The sequence below is a fragment of the Medicago sativa genome, chromosome 3, assembly GCF_051527215.1.
Source record: "Medicago sativa cultivar Bolivia chromosome 3, Bolivia_mono, whole genome shotgun sequence".
In the NCBI taxonomy this organism is placed as follows: Eukaryota; Viridiplantae; Streptophyta; class Magnoliopsida; order Fabales; family Fabaceae; genus Medicago; species Medicago sativa.
Genome location: NC_140751.1, coordinates 94,233,858 through 94,253,345, shown reverse-complemented (window position 1 = coordinate 94,253,345; position 19,488 = coordinate 94,233,858). Strand labels below are relative to the sequence as shown.

The 19,488-nt window shown below is 33.0% G+C and overlaps 3 protein-coding genes, 1 long non-coding RNA gene and 1 pseudogene across 5 annotated transcripts; 1 reads left to right on the top strand and 4 right to left on the bottom strand.

The window, feature by feature from the left end:
* Window positions 1-26: 26 nt before the first annotated feature.
* Window positions 27-3,476, bottom strand: LOC146942187 (uncharacterized). Its single transcript, XM_085750014.1, has 5 exons — window positions 3,302-3,476; window positions 2,331-2,747; window positions 1,352-1,863; window positions 689-1,249; window positions 27-470 (listed from the first exon to the last, which is right to left on the bottom strand). Exons 1-5 carry the CDS (start codon window positions 3,474-3,476, stop codon window positions 27-29), a joined length of 2,109 nt encoding a protein of 702 aa, XP_085606140.1.
* Window positions 3,477-4,486: 1,010 nt separating this feature from the next.
* LOC146942186 (uncharacterized) lies at window positions 4,487-7,165 on the top strand. The gene is made up of 2 exons (XR_015032607.1): window positions 4,487-4,923; window positions 6,579-7,165. It is a non-coding gene; the product is annotated as an uncharacterized LOC146942186 (long non-coding RNA).
* A 1,255-nt stretch (window positions 7,166-8,420) lies between these two features.
* LOC146942185 (GEM-like protein 4) lies at window positions 8,421-9,686 on the bottom strand (annotated as a pseudogene). The gene is made up of 3 exons (XR_015032606.1): window positions 9,460-9,686; window positions 9,286-9,367; window positions 8,421-9,082 (listed from the first exon to the last, which is right to left on the bottom strand). The product of XR_015032606.1 is annotated as a GEM-like protein 4 (transcript).
* A 466-nt stretch (window positions 9,687-10,152) lies between these two features.
* On the bottom strand, window positions 10,153-11,424 carry LOC146942184 (1-deoxy-D-xylulose 5-phosphate reductoisomerase-like). Its single transcript, XM_085756136.1, has 4 exons — window positions 11,297-11,424; window positions 10,611-10,722; window positions 10,421-10,525; window positions 10,153-10,360 (listed from the first exon to the last, which is right to left on the bottom strand). Exons 2-4 carry the CDS (start codon window positions 10,653-10,655, stop codon window positions 10,277-10,279), a joined length of 234 nt encoding a protein of 77 aa, XP_085612262.1. The 5' UTR covers window positions 10,656-10,722; window positions 11,297-11,424; the 3' UTR covers window positions 10,153-10,276.
* Window positions 10,708-12,415, bottom strand: LOC146942183 (transcription factor TGA4-like). The gene is made up of 5 exons (XM_085750013.1): window positions 12,328-12,415; window positions 11,884-11,997; window positions 11,728-11,783; window positions 11,297-11,491; window positions 10,708-10,722 (listed from the first exon to the last, which is right to left on the bottom strand). The coding sequence occupies exons 1-5, from the start codon at window positions 12,413-12,415 to the stop codon at window positions 10,708-10,710; spliced, it is 468 nt and encodes a 155-aa protein (XP_085606139.1).
* Between the last annotated feature and the right edge of the window lie 7,073 nt (window positions 12,416-19,488).

The window sequence follows — 19,488 nt, the reverse complement described above, 5'->3', positions numbered from 1 at the left end:
GGGTCTGACATCCACCGCCAAGTGTCCTAAACTGTATCCTGCAAAACAATGTTATGAAGCAGCAAAGAACATTCCCTTACTGAATCCTCCTCCCACGCAAACAACCGACGTCTCCACTCCCACACCCCTCCATCGATTCCCCAACCACGACCATCCATCCCTCCCACCGTACACTCCTTTTCCATCGCCAAATCAAAAAGGCGAGGAAACTTTAATCTCAACGGAATATCTCCAATCCACTTATCATACCAAAACAAAGTATCCCGCCCATGTCCTACCACCCTCCTAATATTATCATCAAACCAAGGCCCCGCTCCCTCCCCAACCCTTTCACGGATACGACACATCATCGTCCACCACACCGACGAGTCTTTACCTCCCTCCCTAATCCACCCTCCAACCTCACCATAGTGGGCTTTCAACACACGATACCACAACCCACCCTTCTCCTTCAACAATCTCCAACACCACTTACCCAACAAAGAAATATTAAATGCACTTATCCTCCTAACCCTCATCCCTCCGTCCTCCTTTGGTAAACAAATTGAATCCCATTTAATCTAAGCTATTTTCCTATTAACCTTACAACCCCCCCAAAAAATCTTTTAAAAATAGATTCAATAGAAGAAATTATACCTGCAGGGGCTTTGAAAAAGGAAAGAAAGTAAACCGGAAGAGAGGATAGTACAGATTTCAGAAGCACCAGCCGGCCACCAAAAGATAGAAATTTATTATTCCACGACGCCAAAAGAGCCTCGATACGATCCACAACCGGTTTCCAAAAACTCAATTTTCTCGAGTCGCCACCAATGGGAAGTCCCAAGTAAACAAAAGGGATAACCCCTCGGCGATAATTCATAACCATCGCCGCCTCCGTTAACCAAGAATCAGGTATGTTCACATTCGTTAGCATACTTTTATGGAAATTTACTTTTAAACCTGACACCTCCTCAAACAAAAGCAAAACAACCCTCATCGAACGCACATTCAACCAGCTTTTTTCACCAAAAATGAGAGTGTCGTCCGCAAACTGAAGGTGAGTTAACCGGACATCATTACCATTTCCTACACCAAAACCGTGGAACAAATTTGCATCCACCACAGCGTTCATCAACACATTGAAACCTTTAGCAGCCAATAAGAATAAGAAAGGCGAGAGAGGGTCCCCCTGGCGAAGTCCCCGCTCTATTTGGAACTCTTCTGTCGGACACCCATTGACAAGAACCGACGCCGTAGCAGTTCCCACACACTAAGATATCCACTCCCGCCACAAAGTCAGGAAATTCATTTTCACCATCACTGCATCTAGGTATTTTAAATCAACCGAGTCATAAGCCTATTCGAAATCAACTTTGAACATAAGCAACTCCTTATGCTTGCGCTTAGCCTCATCGACCACCTCATTAGCTATCAAAACACCATCTAAAATCTGCTTTCCTTTGACAAACGCTGATTGAGAATCTGACACAACATTGCCAATAACTAACCGCAGTCGGTTAGCTAGGACCTTCGCTAACGCCTTGTACATGCACCCCACCAAAGATATAGGACGAAAATCATTAAGGCCTTGAGGGTTGTGCACCTTAGGAATCAAAGCTATGAAAGTAGAATTTACCCCCTTTGTCAATTTACCGTTGCGGTGGAATTCCGTTAAAAAAGTCATAAAATCTTCCTTAAAAATATCCCAAAATTTTCTGATGAAGTCAAAGCTTATACCATCCGGTCCCGGACTTTTAAAAAAGTCACAATCCCAAATTGCCTGTTTTACTTCCTCTAAAGAGAACGGTCTAGTTAAATTACCGGCTTCAACAAAAGATAATTTGCGAACATGAAGGCCCTCAATACCAGGCCGCCCCTGCCGAACTGCTTTAAAGTGAGCGGAAAAATGATCAAAAATTGCCGCCGAATATTTTGTACCCCTTCAATATTTACACCACCAACCGACACCATATTAATTGCATTTTGACGACGACGGTTAGACATCACTTGATGGAAAAATTTCGAATTAGCATCACCTTACTGTAACCACTGCAATCTTGCTTTTTGCCAACTAATACTATTCTGAGCCCAAGCTAGAGAATGCAAATTAAAAGATAAGTCATGAAGCTCCGCCATCTCATCATCAAATAACACTGACGACTCTCCCTTCGAATCCAAAAATGAAATTCGATTTTTAATTGTCGTAATCTTACCATTTAAATTTTGAGAGTGTTAATGGTGCCACTCCTTAAGACTCGCTTTCATCAATTTCAGCTTCTTTCTTAACACAAAGCCGCCCCAGCCCTGAAGATGAAAGGAACCCCATGTATTTCTGACAAAATCCTCATAACCTGGAAATTCAGCCCAACACTTAAGCATACGTAACGGACGCGGTCCCCAATTTGCTTCATCAACATGTAATGTTAAAGGAACATGATCAGAGAGAACGCGTTGATGAGCAACCTGAATAGTATTAGGCCAAAATTCACACCACTTTGCAGACAACAAGAAACAATCCAGTCGACTCATAGACACTCCATCGCCTTGATACCAGGTAAACATACGACCACAAATAGGTAAATCAATCAAAAAATTGTCGTCGATGAAATTATTAAACAAGTTTGCATCTGCCTGCCGAAAAACAGTCCACCGACCCTTTCTTTCCTCCGGGACCCGAACACAATTGAAATCCCCACAAACACATAAACACACATCAGTATTATTAGCTACCATTGGCGACATCTTATCCCACAAAGCCCTATTGGCCTCTGAATCACACGGCACATACACATTAAAAATAAAAAAAATCCTCTGCAGTCTTAATAACCGTGTCTTTTATCACTAACACATGGTTGTAACTCATGGTGGACCAAACAGTAACACAAGAGGTATCCCACACAGTCACCAGCCCCCCAAATGCTCCCATCGACGGTTGATAGGAATACCCACACGCAACGTCGCCCCAAAGAGATTTAATCATCAAGTCGTCAACCACACCCAATTTTGTCTCTTGAATGCATAAAACAAAAGGATGCTTTTCTGAAACCAATTTCCGAACCTCCACCCTCTTCTCACCACCGCCTAAACCCCTCACATTATAAGACATTACCTTCATTGTAACCACGACCCCCTACCACCAGCCACCCGAGACCAATCAACAACCCAACCCGTCTCCCTCTCTTGCCATTACTCCCTCGTTACTCACCCCACCTCCACCTACAGCCTCCATCCCTTCCTACCCTCCCTCGTCAACAAATTAAAGCTATTTGAAGTGTCACAATTAAAACTCACCCCAACTGTCTTTCCAATACCTTCGATTTACCTTGTAACAAAACCCAATTCTCCCAATTATTGTTAACCGAGGAAGATGAGTTCTTTGAAGAATCAGAGTTAGAATTTCCAGCTGACCTTGTTACTTGTTTACCTTTTCGGACATTTCTTGTTCTATCATGCTTCTTCAAAAATTTTAAGATTTCCTTTCGATCATGAACCGGCATTCGAGCAACTCGAATATAAAAGTGTTATATATGTCAAAATATAAAAGTGATCATTAAGTCGTTTAGAGTAATCTCACTACACTAGTTTTATTAAAAAAACACCGTTCAAAATTTTCAAATGTTTACGCAATAAAAAGAGCAGAAAGACGGGCACGTGAGGGTAAAAAAAAATCAATCTTAATATATATAAATGTTAGACAGTTTGACCTAACCCTAATCCCGCCCTTTTTGGTGGGTCTGAATAATTTTAATGAAAAAAAGGTTTTCCAAAAAAAAGGTTTTCCAAGGATTTGAACCGGGTACCATATGACTGCACTATACAAGTTTCACCACTAAGCCACCTCCATTTTGATTGAAATATTATTGCTCCTAAAATTAATATACCGTACTAAAACATTTTTTTTAAAGCCACAATTACCCTAAAAGTTCCTTTTCTGATAGCAATTTCATTTCATTATTAACAGTTCTTTTATTGATGATCGTTCTTTATTATTATTATTATTATTATTATTATTATTATTATTATTATTATTATTATTATTATTATTATTATTATTATTATTATTTTCCTTTTTCTTCTCATTTTTATAGATTTAACAATCATTGCGGTTAAGATCCGTTTCTTGATGTATGCTTACTACATGCAATGATATTAAATTTGCATTTTTAAAATTGTTGATAATTTGACTGATTCATATGTTGAGAAAGAACAAATTCAGGAACACAACCTGGTAATATTATTTGATAAGAAAATAAAGTTAATATAGCTTAAATTGGTATAATTTTTGCATTTTTTTGTTGCTTTTTGCAGTTATTTTATAGCATATTATTGAATGTATAATCAATATGATATTTATATACAAAATTCTACAAAACCCGTGCATCGCACGGGTTAGAGTCTAGTTGTAAAGGAATAAGGAAAACAATATCGATCATGTTTATGAATTGGAATATAGCAAAATTGGTTGTACAAGTAATATAAGACAAAATTGATCTAAGATGGGAAATTTGTCCATTGCCCGCCATTAATACAATCATGTCCATCGGTTTAGAAGACACTATATTCATCTTCCCCAAAAACCCATCGGTTTAGAAGACACTATATTCATCTTCCCAAAAAACGAAACAGTATATTTATCTAATGTCAGTGACCGCAATAAATTCCCTCAGAATTAAAAGACATTGACCGATGAACAAATGAAATGTCCTACTAGTAGAAGAATAACTTGGTCATTATTTCAAATCCCAACCCATGTAATCAATTTAGCAAACCTAAAACAAATCCAAGAAGGGTAGTTTCAGAATATGAAAATATCTTGGTCACAATAAAATTCTCACAACCCTAATTTCTTCATTCTCTCACACTTCACTTGTTCCTTTATCACTCAGTCTCTCTCTGCAGTTGAGGATCCGAACAGTAACAACCTTTCATTTCGTTTCAGCTGAGGTATCATCCTTTGTTCCTTGTCTCTTTGATTCGATCTATGTTTCTTTGTTGTTCAATTATACGATTTAAATGATGCTTTTTAATGATTTTTTTCGGTTCTTTGTTTAATTTGCATGTTTTGATTTTGTTTCAAGTTTGAATTTTTTTATTGTTGTTCGTTAATTTGGTTAAAAGGGTCTTCATTTTTATTGTTATTTTGAGTTTTTGTTGTGTTTGTTTGTTAATCCTTCAAATAGAGTCATGTTTTTCTTATGATATGTTGTAATATGAATTATTGTTTGTATTTGATTATTTCATGATGTTGTTTTAAGATTATATTTAGTGCGTGTTTGGTAGAGCGGTGGAGAGAATTGATTTTGATAGAATTGATTTGGTTAGAAGTGAGTTGAATGAGAATTGATTATGTTTGAATACATTAAGTCAAAAGTGATTCTTATAAATTTATGTTGTTTGGATAGCTTGGATCAAAATTGATTTTGAATGCATAATTACCAAAATGGGTATTAATATTTATTGAAGATTAGATTTCATTTCTATTTTATATATATAGTTATTTTTTTTTTTTTTAGCAAATACATATAGTTATTCAAATTTTGTTGCATTATTAATTTAAATAAAAAGTATATTCCATAAAAACATTTTGTATAAATATAAATAGTATAATTTTCGTAAGATATATTATATTTATTTTTTTTACCCATATTAATTAACAAATTATGTCAAACGTTTTATTTAAACTTTAAAGGATTAATCAAAGGGGAATTAGTCACTTTAGTCCGTGAATCGGAAGAGATTCGTCACTTTAGTCCCTGAATGCTGATAAATTGCAAAATAGTCCCTGAATGTAGACTTTGTTAGTCAATTTAGTCCCTGAATGCAGACTTCGTTAGTCAATTTAGTCCCTGGATGTAGACTCCGTTAGTCACTTTAGTCCCTGAAATTGACCATGCAGGGACTGTTTTGCAATTTCTCTTCATTCAGGGACTAAAGTGACGAATCATCTCCCATTCAGGGACTAAATTGACTAATTCCCCTTAATCAAAATACTAACAGGCTTTTGTAAAAATAAGAAAGTAATGGGCTTTTGAAGCCCAATTTCAACCTCTTCTCTAACCTAGAGAAAGAGAGAGAGTGTTGTAGGTTGCAGCTGTGCAATGCTTGAAGCAGCGCCGTGAAACCAAAATTGATCAGTGAAACCAAAATCATCACTGCCTGTGTTGTTGGATTGGAGGATACGATTTATAACTCTGTGGGAAAAAGAAAAAGAAATCATGGGTAATTAGGGAAAACGAAATTGTCACCACAAATTAATTCCAAAACCGCGTTTACTCGCCGCAAAAGCTCCGAATTGTGGCTTCACATAAACGTGGGTTTGGGACTGTTTTCACGTTTTGTTGAATCGCTTATGAAGTTATCCAAACAGCAAAAAGTATGGTGAAACCACGTTTGAAAAAGCAAACGCGCGTTTGAGGCTCCCAAACGTGGAGCCAAACAAGCACTTAATTGATATTATTCTACTCTTATTTGTCTTCTGTAACATGATTTAATGGTCTTATTTGTCTTCTGTAACATGATTTGATGGTCTTTTCCATCAGTGTTATATGCTTAGAGGCGATCTGCTAATAGAAATCCTTTTCTCTCTCTCTCTCTCTCAGTATGGCTCTACAATATCCGGGAGATATTGTTACCATTATGGATGACTTTTTCATGACGTGTCAACTATTGGGACTTCTTGTTTTCGCCGCTTTGGCAGCCTCAGGTGCATTTCTGCTGAAGTTCGGCCTATTTGAGTATCAGTTTGCGTTTGGCCTCATCTTTGCGGCCGCTGTGATTGTTTTGGCTTCTGCCCAGATTGGGATTAGTGTCAAAACATCTGTCAAGCTTCACCATTCTCGCACCTACATACGAAGGATGATGTTGACAGCTTTCTTTGGTTACATATCAGCTTGCCTTATGTTATGCTATGGTGTGCATGTCATTGGTTACGGTGTGTTGGATCATTTCTGGATTGCTTCTATGTTCATGTGTGGGATTGTATTTTTTATGCTATGGTCATCATCCAGACCCTATTGTGAGGCTGCATGGTCTGTTAGAGATTAGTGTGATCACTTTCATGATTCAGCATTTGTGCTTTTGTTTTATTATCTAACTATGTATGAGTTTGTATGACTTATGACTTTTGTTTTTTATTGTGTTGGATGCTGAAATCATATTCTGCATTATGCAGAATTTTATCTAACAATGTCTTTTTTTTTTTTTACTTTTTAAGTGTTTTTTAGTGTTAAAGAGTTAAACCATGATCTGAGTTTTTTTTTTTTCATTAGTTTTTATTTTTATTTTTGAGAATAGTCAATTAATTAAGTAGAATCAAGTCAACATTGTGGTCCTTAGGAATTAGGGTGTAAAGTGTATTTCGCCCGTTAGGTGAGTCATACAAGGCGCTCTAATAAAATAAGATATGATCATTGACTTCAATCTCATTGGATGTGTTATCATAAGCCTCCAATGATCATAAATATTCATTGTTTTGTACACCCTCCGGTCACTATTATAAGCAAAAAACAACATTTTAGGTTCATTCATTAAATGATGTATGTAGTCTTTATTATAGACCACGTACATCATTTAATGAATGAACCTAGAATGTTGATTTTTGCTTATAATAGTGACCGGAGGGTGTATGTATATAAGTGTCTACACCAACAGGCAACAACTGTCATACAACTTATATACTCCATGCACCCAAAGTAAAATAAGTGTCACTCTCTTTTGATCAAATCGATTTTGGAATTTGCATCAGCATTTGCTGTCAACGTTGACAATGTTCCTAGTGAAATAATCACATGTATTTTGAAATGGAGGGAGTACCATACTCTTAGGCTTGTTGGCTGTTAGGGAGAAAAGTTCTAACATTAATTAATGTCTTTTAGTTGAAGACAAAATTTGCCCAATATATCGTGCGAAGATCATTCAGGTGTTGAAAATTCCAAATTACAGGCCCGAACACAGTCACAATTTTCCTTGAGTGTATACTCCAAATATACTACAGTGATGATCAAAATGTTGTGGGGAATGTTGTAGTTAATTCTGATGCATACAAGGTTTGTAAAAGAAAGGAGAACACATCTTTTCGATTACGACTGTCTTTGTTTAAATACAAATTTCTTGTTGATGGCGCATCATACCTAGATAGAAGAAAAGGCAATTCAAAAAGAATAACACTAATATGAAAGCTGTAGGATGGAATTTTTCAATTGTTATATTAAACGAGTCTGAAACTTAGGTACATGTAAGAAAACCAACCACACCTATGTTATATTAAACGAGTCTGAAACTTAGGTACATGTAAGAAAACCAACCACACCTATAAAAGAGTCCTCTACAAACCCTCACCAAAATACACACTACCTAGACAAATTTTTCAGTACTGATACATCAATTTCAACCCACAAATGACTGAAAAATACTATTCAAATGGACAATGACGTCTAATCGTATCAGCAACATACAAAGTATTGTTCATTATTAAATCAATACGAGTACTTCCACTTTGCCACATATTTTAATTCTGATACACTTAACAAAAATGAATTACAGATTCATGAAAATAGCCCTATCATCATATTTATTAAGCATTTTTTTTCCCTCCAAATGATGCTAACAATTGATGGAATAGTGAACTCAAGGAATAATTGATGAAGCAGAAAGGGTTAACAATTGTATTTCACTTCTAGAGTGGCTATTTCTACGTGCTTTTCTGAAGCTTTCTTCACATTTTGACTTTGGTTGACATGCTGAATCTTTTCGTGTGGAATAGAGACCTAAAATAGTTAAAAAAAATTAACGGTAACGATACATGCAGGTCGAAATAGTAAACAAAGTAAGTGTGGAGAAATAGAGTGTTAACATGGACATTTAAGCAAAAAAATCTCCTTATAGCAGATTTTACTCAATTCTCCTTTGTGAGTGGAAATGAAAAGCATGCCAGCAATAGGACCTGATGTTGATAAGTAACACTGTGATGCTGTCAACAGCTTTTCTCCTTCTTAAACACTAAAAAGTTCCATAAAAACTTTATTTACTCCTCCAACCTGAAGAATTCTGGCTCCCAGCCTCAATTACCCTTTTACTGTATCTATTATCTTTGGTCCAAGTCTCACTGCAGGGTAAAATAACAGTTTCAAGCGATCAGTTACAACTTCACTATATTTTCCAATCATGCCAAAATATGCATTATACCTATTTTGGAAGCAATGGCATAATATTTGGATTTTCATAAAGTACTATCACAAAGTGCTTGTTTCATGCCTTGAAACTAAGCAAAATTGAAAAATTGAAAATAAGTCTTCCAAGATTACATACCATGCTCTCGGACGCCATGTGCAAAACCATCAACTTTTTTTTCCAAACATGTTCATCTTAGTCAGAACTGAATTTAATTTACCTGAAAATATAAAAAAAAACCATGATCAATAATATTAAATTTGGAAGAAGTATTTGATGAAATATAGATTTAGTAATGTAGATGTGTCCTACCCTTCTTTGATTTAATTTGTGATAGACTTGCAGTATTTTCCGGTAGAATCAGGCAAGTATCTCTGAGGGCTTCCCAGTCGGATAAGTTGAGCTGATAGAAATTCCATTTAGTAGCTCTTGAAGAAATGAGGTATTCATTTCAGTGTGCATAGAAATACGCCACAATGATCAGTTCAAATAATAATAACGAAATATAGTTATTCCAGGTTCAAAAGGTTGTGATAAGACAGGTACCTTTAGGGAATCCAACATGGTCTTCAGTTCTATATCTTCTAGCTTCAACATTGAATCCAATTTTCCAATTGTAGAAGCCAATGCAATAGATAATTCCTCAAAACTAATTCTGAGGTCAGAACACATATATTAGAATTCAGATATATAAGACACGTATTAATCTTAATTATATGAAGAGTTCTTTTGTGTCAAACAAATTGGTGTAATTAGAACCTTGGCATTCATATCTAATAAATTGTGGTAAAATTAAGGCAAATAGAAACCCTACATTATAAATTGTTGTTAACTGTCAATTCAATACATGCTGAAGAAGAGATGAAAATCAAAGATATGTAAACATGAATGACTTAATTTGACTGCAAGAGGGAATTCAAACAGTAAAAAGGCAAAATAAAATTCCAAGAAAATTCTAGAACAAAACGAAATAATTCATTTCAAGATATACCTTGATGTTATGAAGAGGAAACTTGTCATTCTAACCATAATAGACCATAGCTTTGGGTCAGTGAAATGATTACTTTCGCTGTATTTTGAATTAAGAACTAACTATAGGAATGGCAATATTCATGATTTAACTAAAGATTCAGGTTCTGTGAGGCCATGATAATGTATAAAGGATTAGCAAACGCATATCAGGCCACCCCAATTGTGCAAGAACAGAAGAATCCTAGAAAGGAAAAAATAATTACGTATTAGGTCAACACAACATAGTATATAAGGTCTAAACCTGTGTTTCAATCATTGAATGTATGCTTGATTGTGGATGAATGACAATGTCAATATCATCATAATCAGCTCCAAATAAGTAATGTGCTTCAATCACTTCTAGACCCTACAAAAGAAGTAGAACAAATTTGCTATAAACTCATGAAATTTAAATCACATAATCGTACATATATTATAAGAAAGATAGAAACCTTGTTAAAAAGTGTAGCATAGTCCACAGTTATCTTTTTCCCCATACTCCAGTTGGGATGTTTTAATGCATCAGCAACTTTAACATCTTTCAGTTTCTCAACAGGCTAGTCCCTATTAATCATGAAGCGAAGCATACTTACAGTCATGCAGATCATATAGGGTCTACAACAAAACTAAGAAAGGGAAATTCAAGGTTTTCAATGATAAATGGGTTTCCATCATGATATGAAAAATTGACAGCAAGTAAAATTCAGACATACATAAGAGAAAGTTTAGAGTTCCATACATTCCCTTTTGGTTCCTTTTCATTTCAGAAAAGATAAATGTATCCAACATAAAAAGAAGCAACTGAACATGGAAAACAGGAAAAGTGCTGCCACTCAAGTTTATTTTACATACCTAAAAGCACCTCCGGATGCAGTTAGAATGATTCGCCAAATTGATAATTGATTTATTTTTGAACTACTGGTAATAATATAACATATGAGGATGAAACAAATTGATTTTCAGACAATTGATGATGAGATTTCTATTCATAACCATGGCAATGTGAGAGACAATGGCAGAAAGTGAAAAAAGAGTAAACAATACAATATTTTTGCAGCAACAACACACTGAAGCACGCTAGAGCAGTAGCTGTTAGGCAATTATATTTCGGTAGAGCAGTAGCCACTAGGTACAATACCTGGTTCACAAAGCTCACAAGAGCTTCTAACTTCTCCATTGCGGTAGCCATCCGTGGAATATAAGTTCCTTCAATGAATTGTCCAGCTGCTACGCTATCATTGAGTGTTTGCCGTAGTTTCTCCATGCCTTGTGAAAGGGCATCTTCTGCTTGTTGACATGATTGTCCAAGGTTATCGATATCCAATCGTTGTTGCTGTCAATGGTTCAATCATTGGACCAAGAATATGCAATTAAATCAAATAATAGACTTCCACCATACTACATTACAAATTTGTCATGCCATAATTCAATATGGAATTAAAGTTGTAATAAATGAATGCAGTTCTAAATTCCTCCCATTCTTTCTCGCATTAAGGCAGTGATGAAATTTTGATTTCACCTTCTATCGATAACATTTTCAACTTATATTATTTAAATATGAACAATCACCTTGAGAAGCTCAGAAGGGCGGAATCCACCGATCCACAAGAAAAATCTTTCAGCAGCTGTTTTCAAGATGCCAGACATCACATAAAAAACATCTGTTTTTGCAGCCGCGGATTTCATGCGATAGATTTCAGCATAGTGGTTCATCATACCATCAACCAGCATCCTCAGCTCTGTCACTAGTATGCGCGTTTAAAGCATTTCTCATTTCTGAGATTTGCCGGTTTTGCTTGTCAACCCAATGTCCATACTCCATCTCAAAGGCTGCAATCCCTACAGATAAGGGTGTTCTTAGAATGCAATGCAAGAATTAATTGGAAAAATTAAATGCAATACAAATAAATATACAAACAATAGTAGCATCATCACAATCCAACCTGGATTCACATGTCCAACAAAACACATTATTAGAATCCAATCCACCACCCATATACATTCCCTGCAGTTTTTTTGCCTCAAGGTATTAGAGAAAGGAAAAAGAAAGACGAAGCCGGTGAAATAAAGTGATTTAAACTTATCATCATTAAGTTTTGAGATAAATCAAAAACAAAAAGTAGAAAAGATTTAAACTTATCACAAGTTAAGGGCTCCATTAACTTTTACCAAGTATCATGTTGCGATCTGCATCACCATCAGCAGCAGCACCAAACTTTGGGGGCTCACCTTCTGATTCTGATTTTCCCAACCCCATATGAGCAACCAATTCTTTTGCATATGTCAAATTGGGGGGTGTCCCTCTCCAAGAAATCATCCACAAATCAAAAAGTAGTCATTGCTATATAAGTCAGAGTCAGACTACTTAAAGCTTATTATTGGAATAATTCAAAAGAGAATAAAACCTTTGGTACACAGTTCAGCAAAGAGCTTTCTTGTGCTCCAAGCTCATCCACAAAAATACGCTTTGCATAAGCTCCAACAACTCCATGTAACCCATCATAACTTCAATAAAGTAACATAAACTTATCATCATTAAGTTTTGAGATGAAGAAAAGAGCAAAAATAATATTCTATATCACAGCTTAAAACAACAATCATAAAAGATACCAAAATGTGAATTTAGGAGATGACGGCTAGGGGTGGGCATGGTTCGGTTAACCATATTAACCGAACCGAAGTGTTGAAATGGTTCGGAATAACCGAACCGAACCGTATAAGGTTTGGAACTAACCGAACTGAACCAAAGTTATGGTTCAGTTAACCGTTTGCTTGTCTATTAACCAAACCAAACCGAACCAAAATCAAAATTTTGAATCGAAATGTATTTTTTTATCCTTTTGCGAAAATTTAACCATTATCCGAAAAGTGTTCCTCAGTGTCTCGTATCCCATTTGATTCATATTGACCTTCAAGGAGGATATCTAGGAAATTCAAATGAGCTGGAATTTACTGGCTATGTTTTGCAAAATGGACTTGTTTTGAAGACAATGCTTATTGATAGTTTTTGGCTAGACCGGCCTAAAATTTAAGATTAGCCATCCAATGAGATGCTCCCATCATTTTGCTGACATTCTTAACATAGATTATCATGGGGGTGTAATGAGTAGCAGCTTATTGCCTCAAACATATTATTTGATACAGTATATAAATGTGTTACTTTTCAACTGTTAGTTAGATGTTAGCTGTCACTGTTACAGTTAAGTTATAATTTCTGTTTTTCAACTGTTATTTAGATGTTAGCTATCACTGTTACGGTTAAGTTATAATTTCTGTTTTTGGCAGTTGGCTATTTGCAGCAATTCTGTATATAAGTTATAAGCACTATAAATCCTTCATACAATTAAATAATCAGCACTATAATTTGACAGAGAAATGAAATATGGTTTGAATTTATTTATTAAATGATAAGAAGTTGATAGGGTACTATTTCTTTGAAAAATTTAACCATTAACTTAGCCTCATAACTAACAAAGAGAGCAAGAAAAAGAATTTATTTTTCAATTTCATAGTAAGGGTTCGGTTCAGTTAATTGAGTTTGGTTCGGTTCGGTTAACCGTTCGGTTCAGTTAATGAACTGTTTTTAAAATAACGGTTCCGTAAATAAAAAATTTCCTTATTTTTTATATTTTCAAAGTTTTTAAATTATTTTTATTTCTAAATTAATGTAAATGAATTTATTTTATACTTTTTTTAAAAAAAAAAAAATAGGCACAAATGCCACGTGTACCCTTAAAAAAATTAAAATTAAAATTAACTATACAGTCAGCACGCCACATAAGCATATATGCACAGTCAGCATGCCACACAATGTACCACGTCAGCAAATATATACAGTCATATGGAGGAAGGGTGTTTTCCGGATTTTTTTTTTACGAGGACGAAATCTAAACCGAAAATTTTATAGGGGCGAAAACCAGAAATGGTTTATATTACAGGGATGAAAAACACTATTAACCCTTATATAAATGACTAAAAGATGCGCAGGTAAATTATTTTTGGAACTATAAGTATTACTTCATTTCACACCAGTAGAAAATGGCATAAATCACATGTCATAGCAAAACCTCCACCAATTTTTTCTTTAATTGATATATAAGGTGAAGCCCAATTGAAGGTGGCAATCATATGTCAAACAGCTAAAACTTCAAAGCCAAACAAATTGATTCAACACTAGAAAAATGGCTCTACAAATTCGGTGTAGTGAATTTTGTAACATACAATAATGAATATTCTTTAAAGGAACTGCAGTTGGGAGATTGAAATCAAAGAGGATAGTAATAAAAGCAAATGTAACCTAGCTGAGAAAACATAGTACAACACATGGGTGAAGAAATGAGGAGTAGAAAAACTAAACCTTGAAGGAGGAACTCTCAAATATGTGATTGGTGAAATCTTCCACACCAAGATTAAGGGAAAATACTTGGGTGACATAATGTCACCGTGACATTAAATCTGGGCCACACAAATGTACTCATGGATGTGTTGTGTGACCCAAGATTAAGAAGAGGGAAACCAACCTGCACACACAACAAATGTTCAAATATAATTAAATGTCAATAAATTTTCAAAATAGATGAAAATGTAGAGAAATTTCATGGCACAAAAGGCAAAATCCAAAGCATATTCAGAAATGCAGATGTAGCAAACAAAATCTGGTTGAAGCGTTGGTACATGACACAAAATACAATCACAAAATTCACAATCACTTACTTGAAAGACCAAAATCGAACCGTCACAGTTACATTCTCTTTAGTTTTATGAGAATCCAATGGCACGACCCCTAGATAAAACTGTTACGGCTTCCTACGCATTGACTAAGACGTCGGCGAACATAGTCACATATCATCAATTAATAATCATAACATCGTCACATATCATCATCTAATAGACATAGACATCAAATCATAAATCAAATAGCATCATATCATAAATCATATAGCATCAACATAACATCATCATCATAAACCACTTCATAATCATTCATCATAAACAACTTCATAATCATTCATCATAAACAACTTCATAATCATTCATCATAAACATCTTCATAATCATTCATCTATAGTCAATTCGTTAAAACATCACAACTTAACATCTTGACTCGACAATGCATCTAAACTCGACTATGCAACTCTTAACGTCTTAAACCATCTCGAATCATCATGTAATGCAAATGCATGTGGTACCAATCTAGGGCATAAGCCCTCATCGTCGTGGGTTGTGTAACGCCCGTCTTAATTATTTACTTAATTTAATGAGGATTTATATATTTATTTATATATATATTTATATGATTTAAGAATTTAAATAGTTTGCATGATTTATAGATAAATTATGTGATTTTCTAGAATGACGTGAAGTATATTGATGTTGTGAAGTTGTTATGTTGGTGTGACTTATTTTATTATTAAATAAAATAAGATATGAGAAATAAAATAAAAATATTAAAGATTGGGCTGCGTGGTGAGATGAGCAATTAGTAGTGAGAAGAGTAAAAAGGAGAGATAAATAGACAGACATTGTGACACCCTATTTTTTATGCATTATTTAGTGTGTTTTTGCGGTATTTTACTCTGAATTAACTGTTAATTAAATTCTTTTTAGAGAGTGAATTTAGGAAAAATAATGTTATATATTAGTACTATAATATCATAACAAGCTATGATAAAAATTTCAGCTTAAAATTCTACCGGATTTCGGACAGCGATTTACTCGACTGTATAAATTTTATTACTGAAATAAATAAATAAATATATTTTTGAAACCAGAAAAATATATATGATAGAATTATATGATTAATTATATTATTTATGATTTTTTTTAAAAACAGAATTGGATAAGAATATACAGTTTACTGATAAGAATTACTAGCATTAGCTTATCCATTGGCGTGGCAGATACATGAAGGTTACTTGAGTATATCTCTTACAGTGATTAAACTAAGGACGTGTTGCTTTGTTCACCATAATAGACTACACTTATTTACTTATAAATAGGCAATTGGTACTCCTTATTAAATCACAAAACCTGCACATACCATATAGCAGAACAAAAAAACTAAGGTAAACTCTTAGTTCTCTCTACTCTTTTTAACTACTTTGTTTAATATTCCAAAAACAAACTAGTTCTTTTATTCCTTTGTTTTGTTTGTATTATTTTAGTCCAAAATGTTTCTTCCTGTAACTTAGCTAACCACTATAAAATAATTTGGCCTTTCAATAAACTTTTGTTGAAATTAATGTTATGCCTTAGAGAACCAAAACTATAAATCTCACTAGATCTTCACAAATTAACAAAAATAATGAGTTATGTTTAACTTAGCCATATTTTTAGTGATGGAGCTGATTAAAAGGGAATAGTCATTTTTTTTGATTAGTAACAAGAAATTATTTATTAAATTTAGGAGTTTAAACACTTGACTATATTAATTATGTAAATTTAATTAAGTTGTATCTATTGATATATATATAAATAAATTAGTACGTATGAGAATTTATTTTTGTAAAGTTTTGATAACTCATAATTATTTTTGTAAGATTTGGTTAAAATTAATAGAAATCCATCATGTTAAAATTTCTAAAGTTATAAGAAAGAAAGAATAAACTGATATCACCACTTGTATTAACTAGTTCATTGTAGCTATTGGAAAAATTGTCTTTAGAATTTTTTCAATGTTCATGCTGTTACGTTCCAAATATATAGTTAACTCTATAATTCTTAAATATTTAGCATTTAATAATTAGTGTTTATTACAATGATAGCTAGTTAAGAGATAGTTATTTTGATGAGTAATTAGGTGTTGAAGAAGGTGATTATTCAAAGATTTGAAAAGCTCAAAGGTAAGGGGATATACTTTAGGGAACGCCCAAGAAATATATGTATATTATTAGTTGTAATTAGAAGATTTGAGTACTTAATTTTAATAGTGAATTCTCCTAAATATATGTCAATTTTAAATAAAATTTGATTATTTATAGCGTGTACTGAACTAATCGACTTTTTGAGTTACAGGTGGATTATGTTCATATTAAATCCATGTATGTATTTATAATTGTAATATACTACTATGTATTTATAATTATGCTGTGTGTTATCATATATTTATTTTGTACTAAATATTGATCGTGACCTATTAATAAATTTTACAAACTAAGCTAGTGTCGCTATGTTTCTTGGTGCAGAACGCTATGTTTCTAACATGGTCTTATACGCATAATATAATATTATTCTTATTAATTTAATTACTTAATTTATATGAGTAATAATGAAATAAAATAAAGGGTTAATATGTGTTTACCCCCCTGTAATTTGGGCGAGTTTCGGTTTTCCCCCCTGTAAAAAATTTTGTTTGAATTGCACCCTTGTAAAAAAAAAAATTTCCGGAAAACACCCCTCCCCCCTCCAACTCAACAGATTCGCTGACGTGGCGCTGACTTGGCTTTTTTTTCCATTTTTTATTTTTTTTAAAATGCCACGTCATAGTTTTGTTTTAAAAATATTTAAAAATAAATTTTAAAAAACAAAAAAATCCAAAAAATAATAAAAAAATTTAAGTTTTTTTTCCAAAAATTTAAAAAATCGAAAATAAATTTTAGAAAAATAAAAAAAAAACATAAAAATATTCAGTTTTTTTTTCCAAAAATGTAAAAAATCGAAAAATAATTTTCAAAAATAAAAAAATAAAAAAAATAATAAAAAAATTCAGTTTTTTTTCCAAAAAATTTAAAAATTGAAAAATAATTTTAAAAATTTTCCACGTCAAATCAAAAAAAAATTAGATTTTTTTCAATAATTTAAAAATTACAAAAAAACTATTAAGATTTTTTTGGAAATTTAAAAAATTAGAAAAAAATCAGAAAATATAATCAGATTTTTTTAAAATTAAAAAGATTTTTAAAAATTCTGGAATTTAATTTTCAAAATACAAAAAAAGTAAATTTTCAAAATTAGAAAAAAAGGTCAGATTTTTTAAATAATATTCTGGAAAAAAATTAATTTTTAAAAATCTGAATACAAATTTAGAGGTTTTTATAAAAGTCGTGGAAATTCCATTTTTCCTATAATTAAGCTCTTCATTAGAGGAGGTAGAATTCATAAATCATAAATCTTATAAAATCTTTCCACGACGATGACAAAACCCTCTGATATTATTTGAGAATAAAAATTCTTATTATAGCCCCAAAACGGATTTTTGTTAGAATCATTAGGCAAAAAAAATTTGTGGAATGAAATGATTTTTTCCCAATATTTTATTAAAATTGTGGTATAAAATTTTCGAATAAAAAATCTGACTATTTTTCTAATTTTTAAAATTTTTGAAAAAAAATCTAATTTTTTTCGATTTTTAAATTTTTTGGAAAAAAAAATATGACTATTTTTCTGCTTTTTTATATTTCGGAAAAAATCTTAATATTTTTTCTGAATTTTTTGGATTTTTAAAATTTTGTAAAAAAAACTGAATATTTTTATGATTTTTTGGATTTTTTTAATTTTTTCAAAATTATTTTTCGATTTTTAAAATTTTTTGGAAAAAAAACTGAACATTTTTATGTTTTTTTGGATTTTTCTAAAATTATTTTTCGATTTTTTAAATTTTTGGAAAAAAAACTTAAATTTTTTATTATTTTTTGGATTTTTTTGTTTTTAAAAATTTATTTTTAAATATTTTTAAAACAAAAATATGACGTGGCATTTTAAAAAAATAAAAAATGAAAAAAAAAGCCAAGTCAGCGCCACGTCAGCGAATCTGCTGAGTTGGAGGGGGGAGGGGTGTTTTCCGGAAAAAAAAAATTTTACAAGGGTGCAATTCAAACAAAATTTTTTACAGGGGGGAAAACCGAAACTCGCCCAAATTACAGGGGGGTAAACACATATTAACCCTAAAATAAATAACAATAAATTGGTTGTTGATGAAAATAGTTGTGTTGAAGATTTACATAACTAATAATTTTTGTAAAGAGTAATACAGGTTGTTTCTTATAATACGATAACGTATATAAGACTGAGGATAGGTTCGGTTGGGTCGACTACAGACCTTCTGGGGATCACAGGCGTTTTGAACTCCTACCAATAGTTAGTGATGGCTTCTCTAACTGGAGGAAATCATAATACCCGACGCAGTGATACCTGACTGTGCAGGACTATCTATAATAAGGTGCAGCGATCGGGCCAGAATGGTTGGAGTAGAGATTGTATATCTACTCATTGCAAACAATCATGTTATGGCAGTTGAGACGGCCTTACACTCATAATAGAGGTCTCCATGGAGTAGGTTTAACCAAGATGCTACTAGCAAGTCAAAACTATAAACTTTGTATTGATTATGAT

What these genes read in the sequence shown, in the direction of transcription:
- LOC146942187 (XM_085750014.1), bottom strand. Translation starts at nt 3,476, where the DNA reads ATGCCGGTTCATGATCGAAAGGAAATCTTAAAATTTTTGAAGAAGCAT. An exon ending in GTGTTGGGCTGAATTTCCAG is followed by an intron (nt 1,864 to 2,330) that starts GTTATGAGGATT and finishes ACTTTAAAGCAG; the next exon opens with TTCGGCAGGGGCGGCCTGGT. An exon ending in GGCTGGTGCTTCTGAAATCT is followed by an intron (nt 471 to 688) that starts GTACTATCCTCT and finishes TTGTTGGGTAAG; the next exon opens with TGGTGTTGGAGATTGTTGAA.
- LOC146942184 (XM_085756136.1), bottom strand. Translation starts at nt 10,655, where the DNA reads ATGGGGAAAAAGATAACTGTGGACTATGCTACACTTTTTAACAAG. An exon ending in ATGCTACACTTTTTAACAAG is followed by an intron (nt 10,526 to 10,610) that starts GTTTCTATCTTT and finishes CTTCTTTTGTAG; the next exon opens with GGTCTAGAAGTGATTGAAGC. An exon ending in ATTCAATGATTGAAACACAG is followed by an intron (nt 10,361 to 10,420) that starts GTTTAGACCTTA and finishes TTTCCTTTCTAG; the next exon opens with GATTCTTCTGTTCTTGCACA.
- LOC146942183 (XM_085750013.1), bottom strand. Translation starts at nt 12,415, where the DNA reads ATGGGGTTGGGAAAATCAGAATCAGAAGGTGAGCCCCCAAAGTTTGGT. An exon ending in AGATCGCAACATGATACTTG is followed by an intron (nt 11,998 to 12,327) that starts GTAAAAGTTAAT and finishes CCTTATCTGTAG; the next exon opens with GGATTGCAGCCTTTGAGATG. An exon ending in GCCCTTCTGAGCTTCTCAAG is followed by an intron (nt 11,492 to 11,727) that starts GTGATTGTTCAT and finishes AACCATTGACAG; the next exon opens with CAACAACGATTGGATATCGA.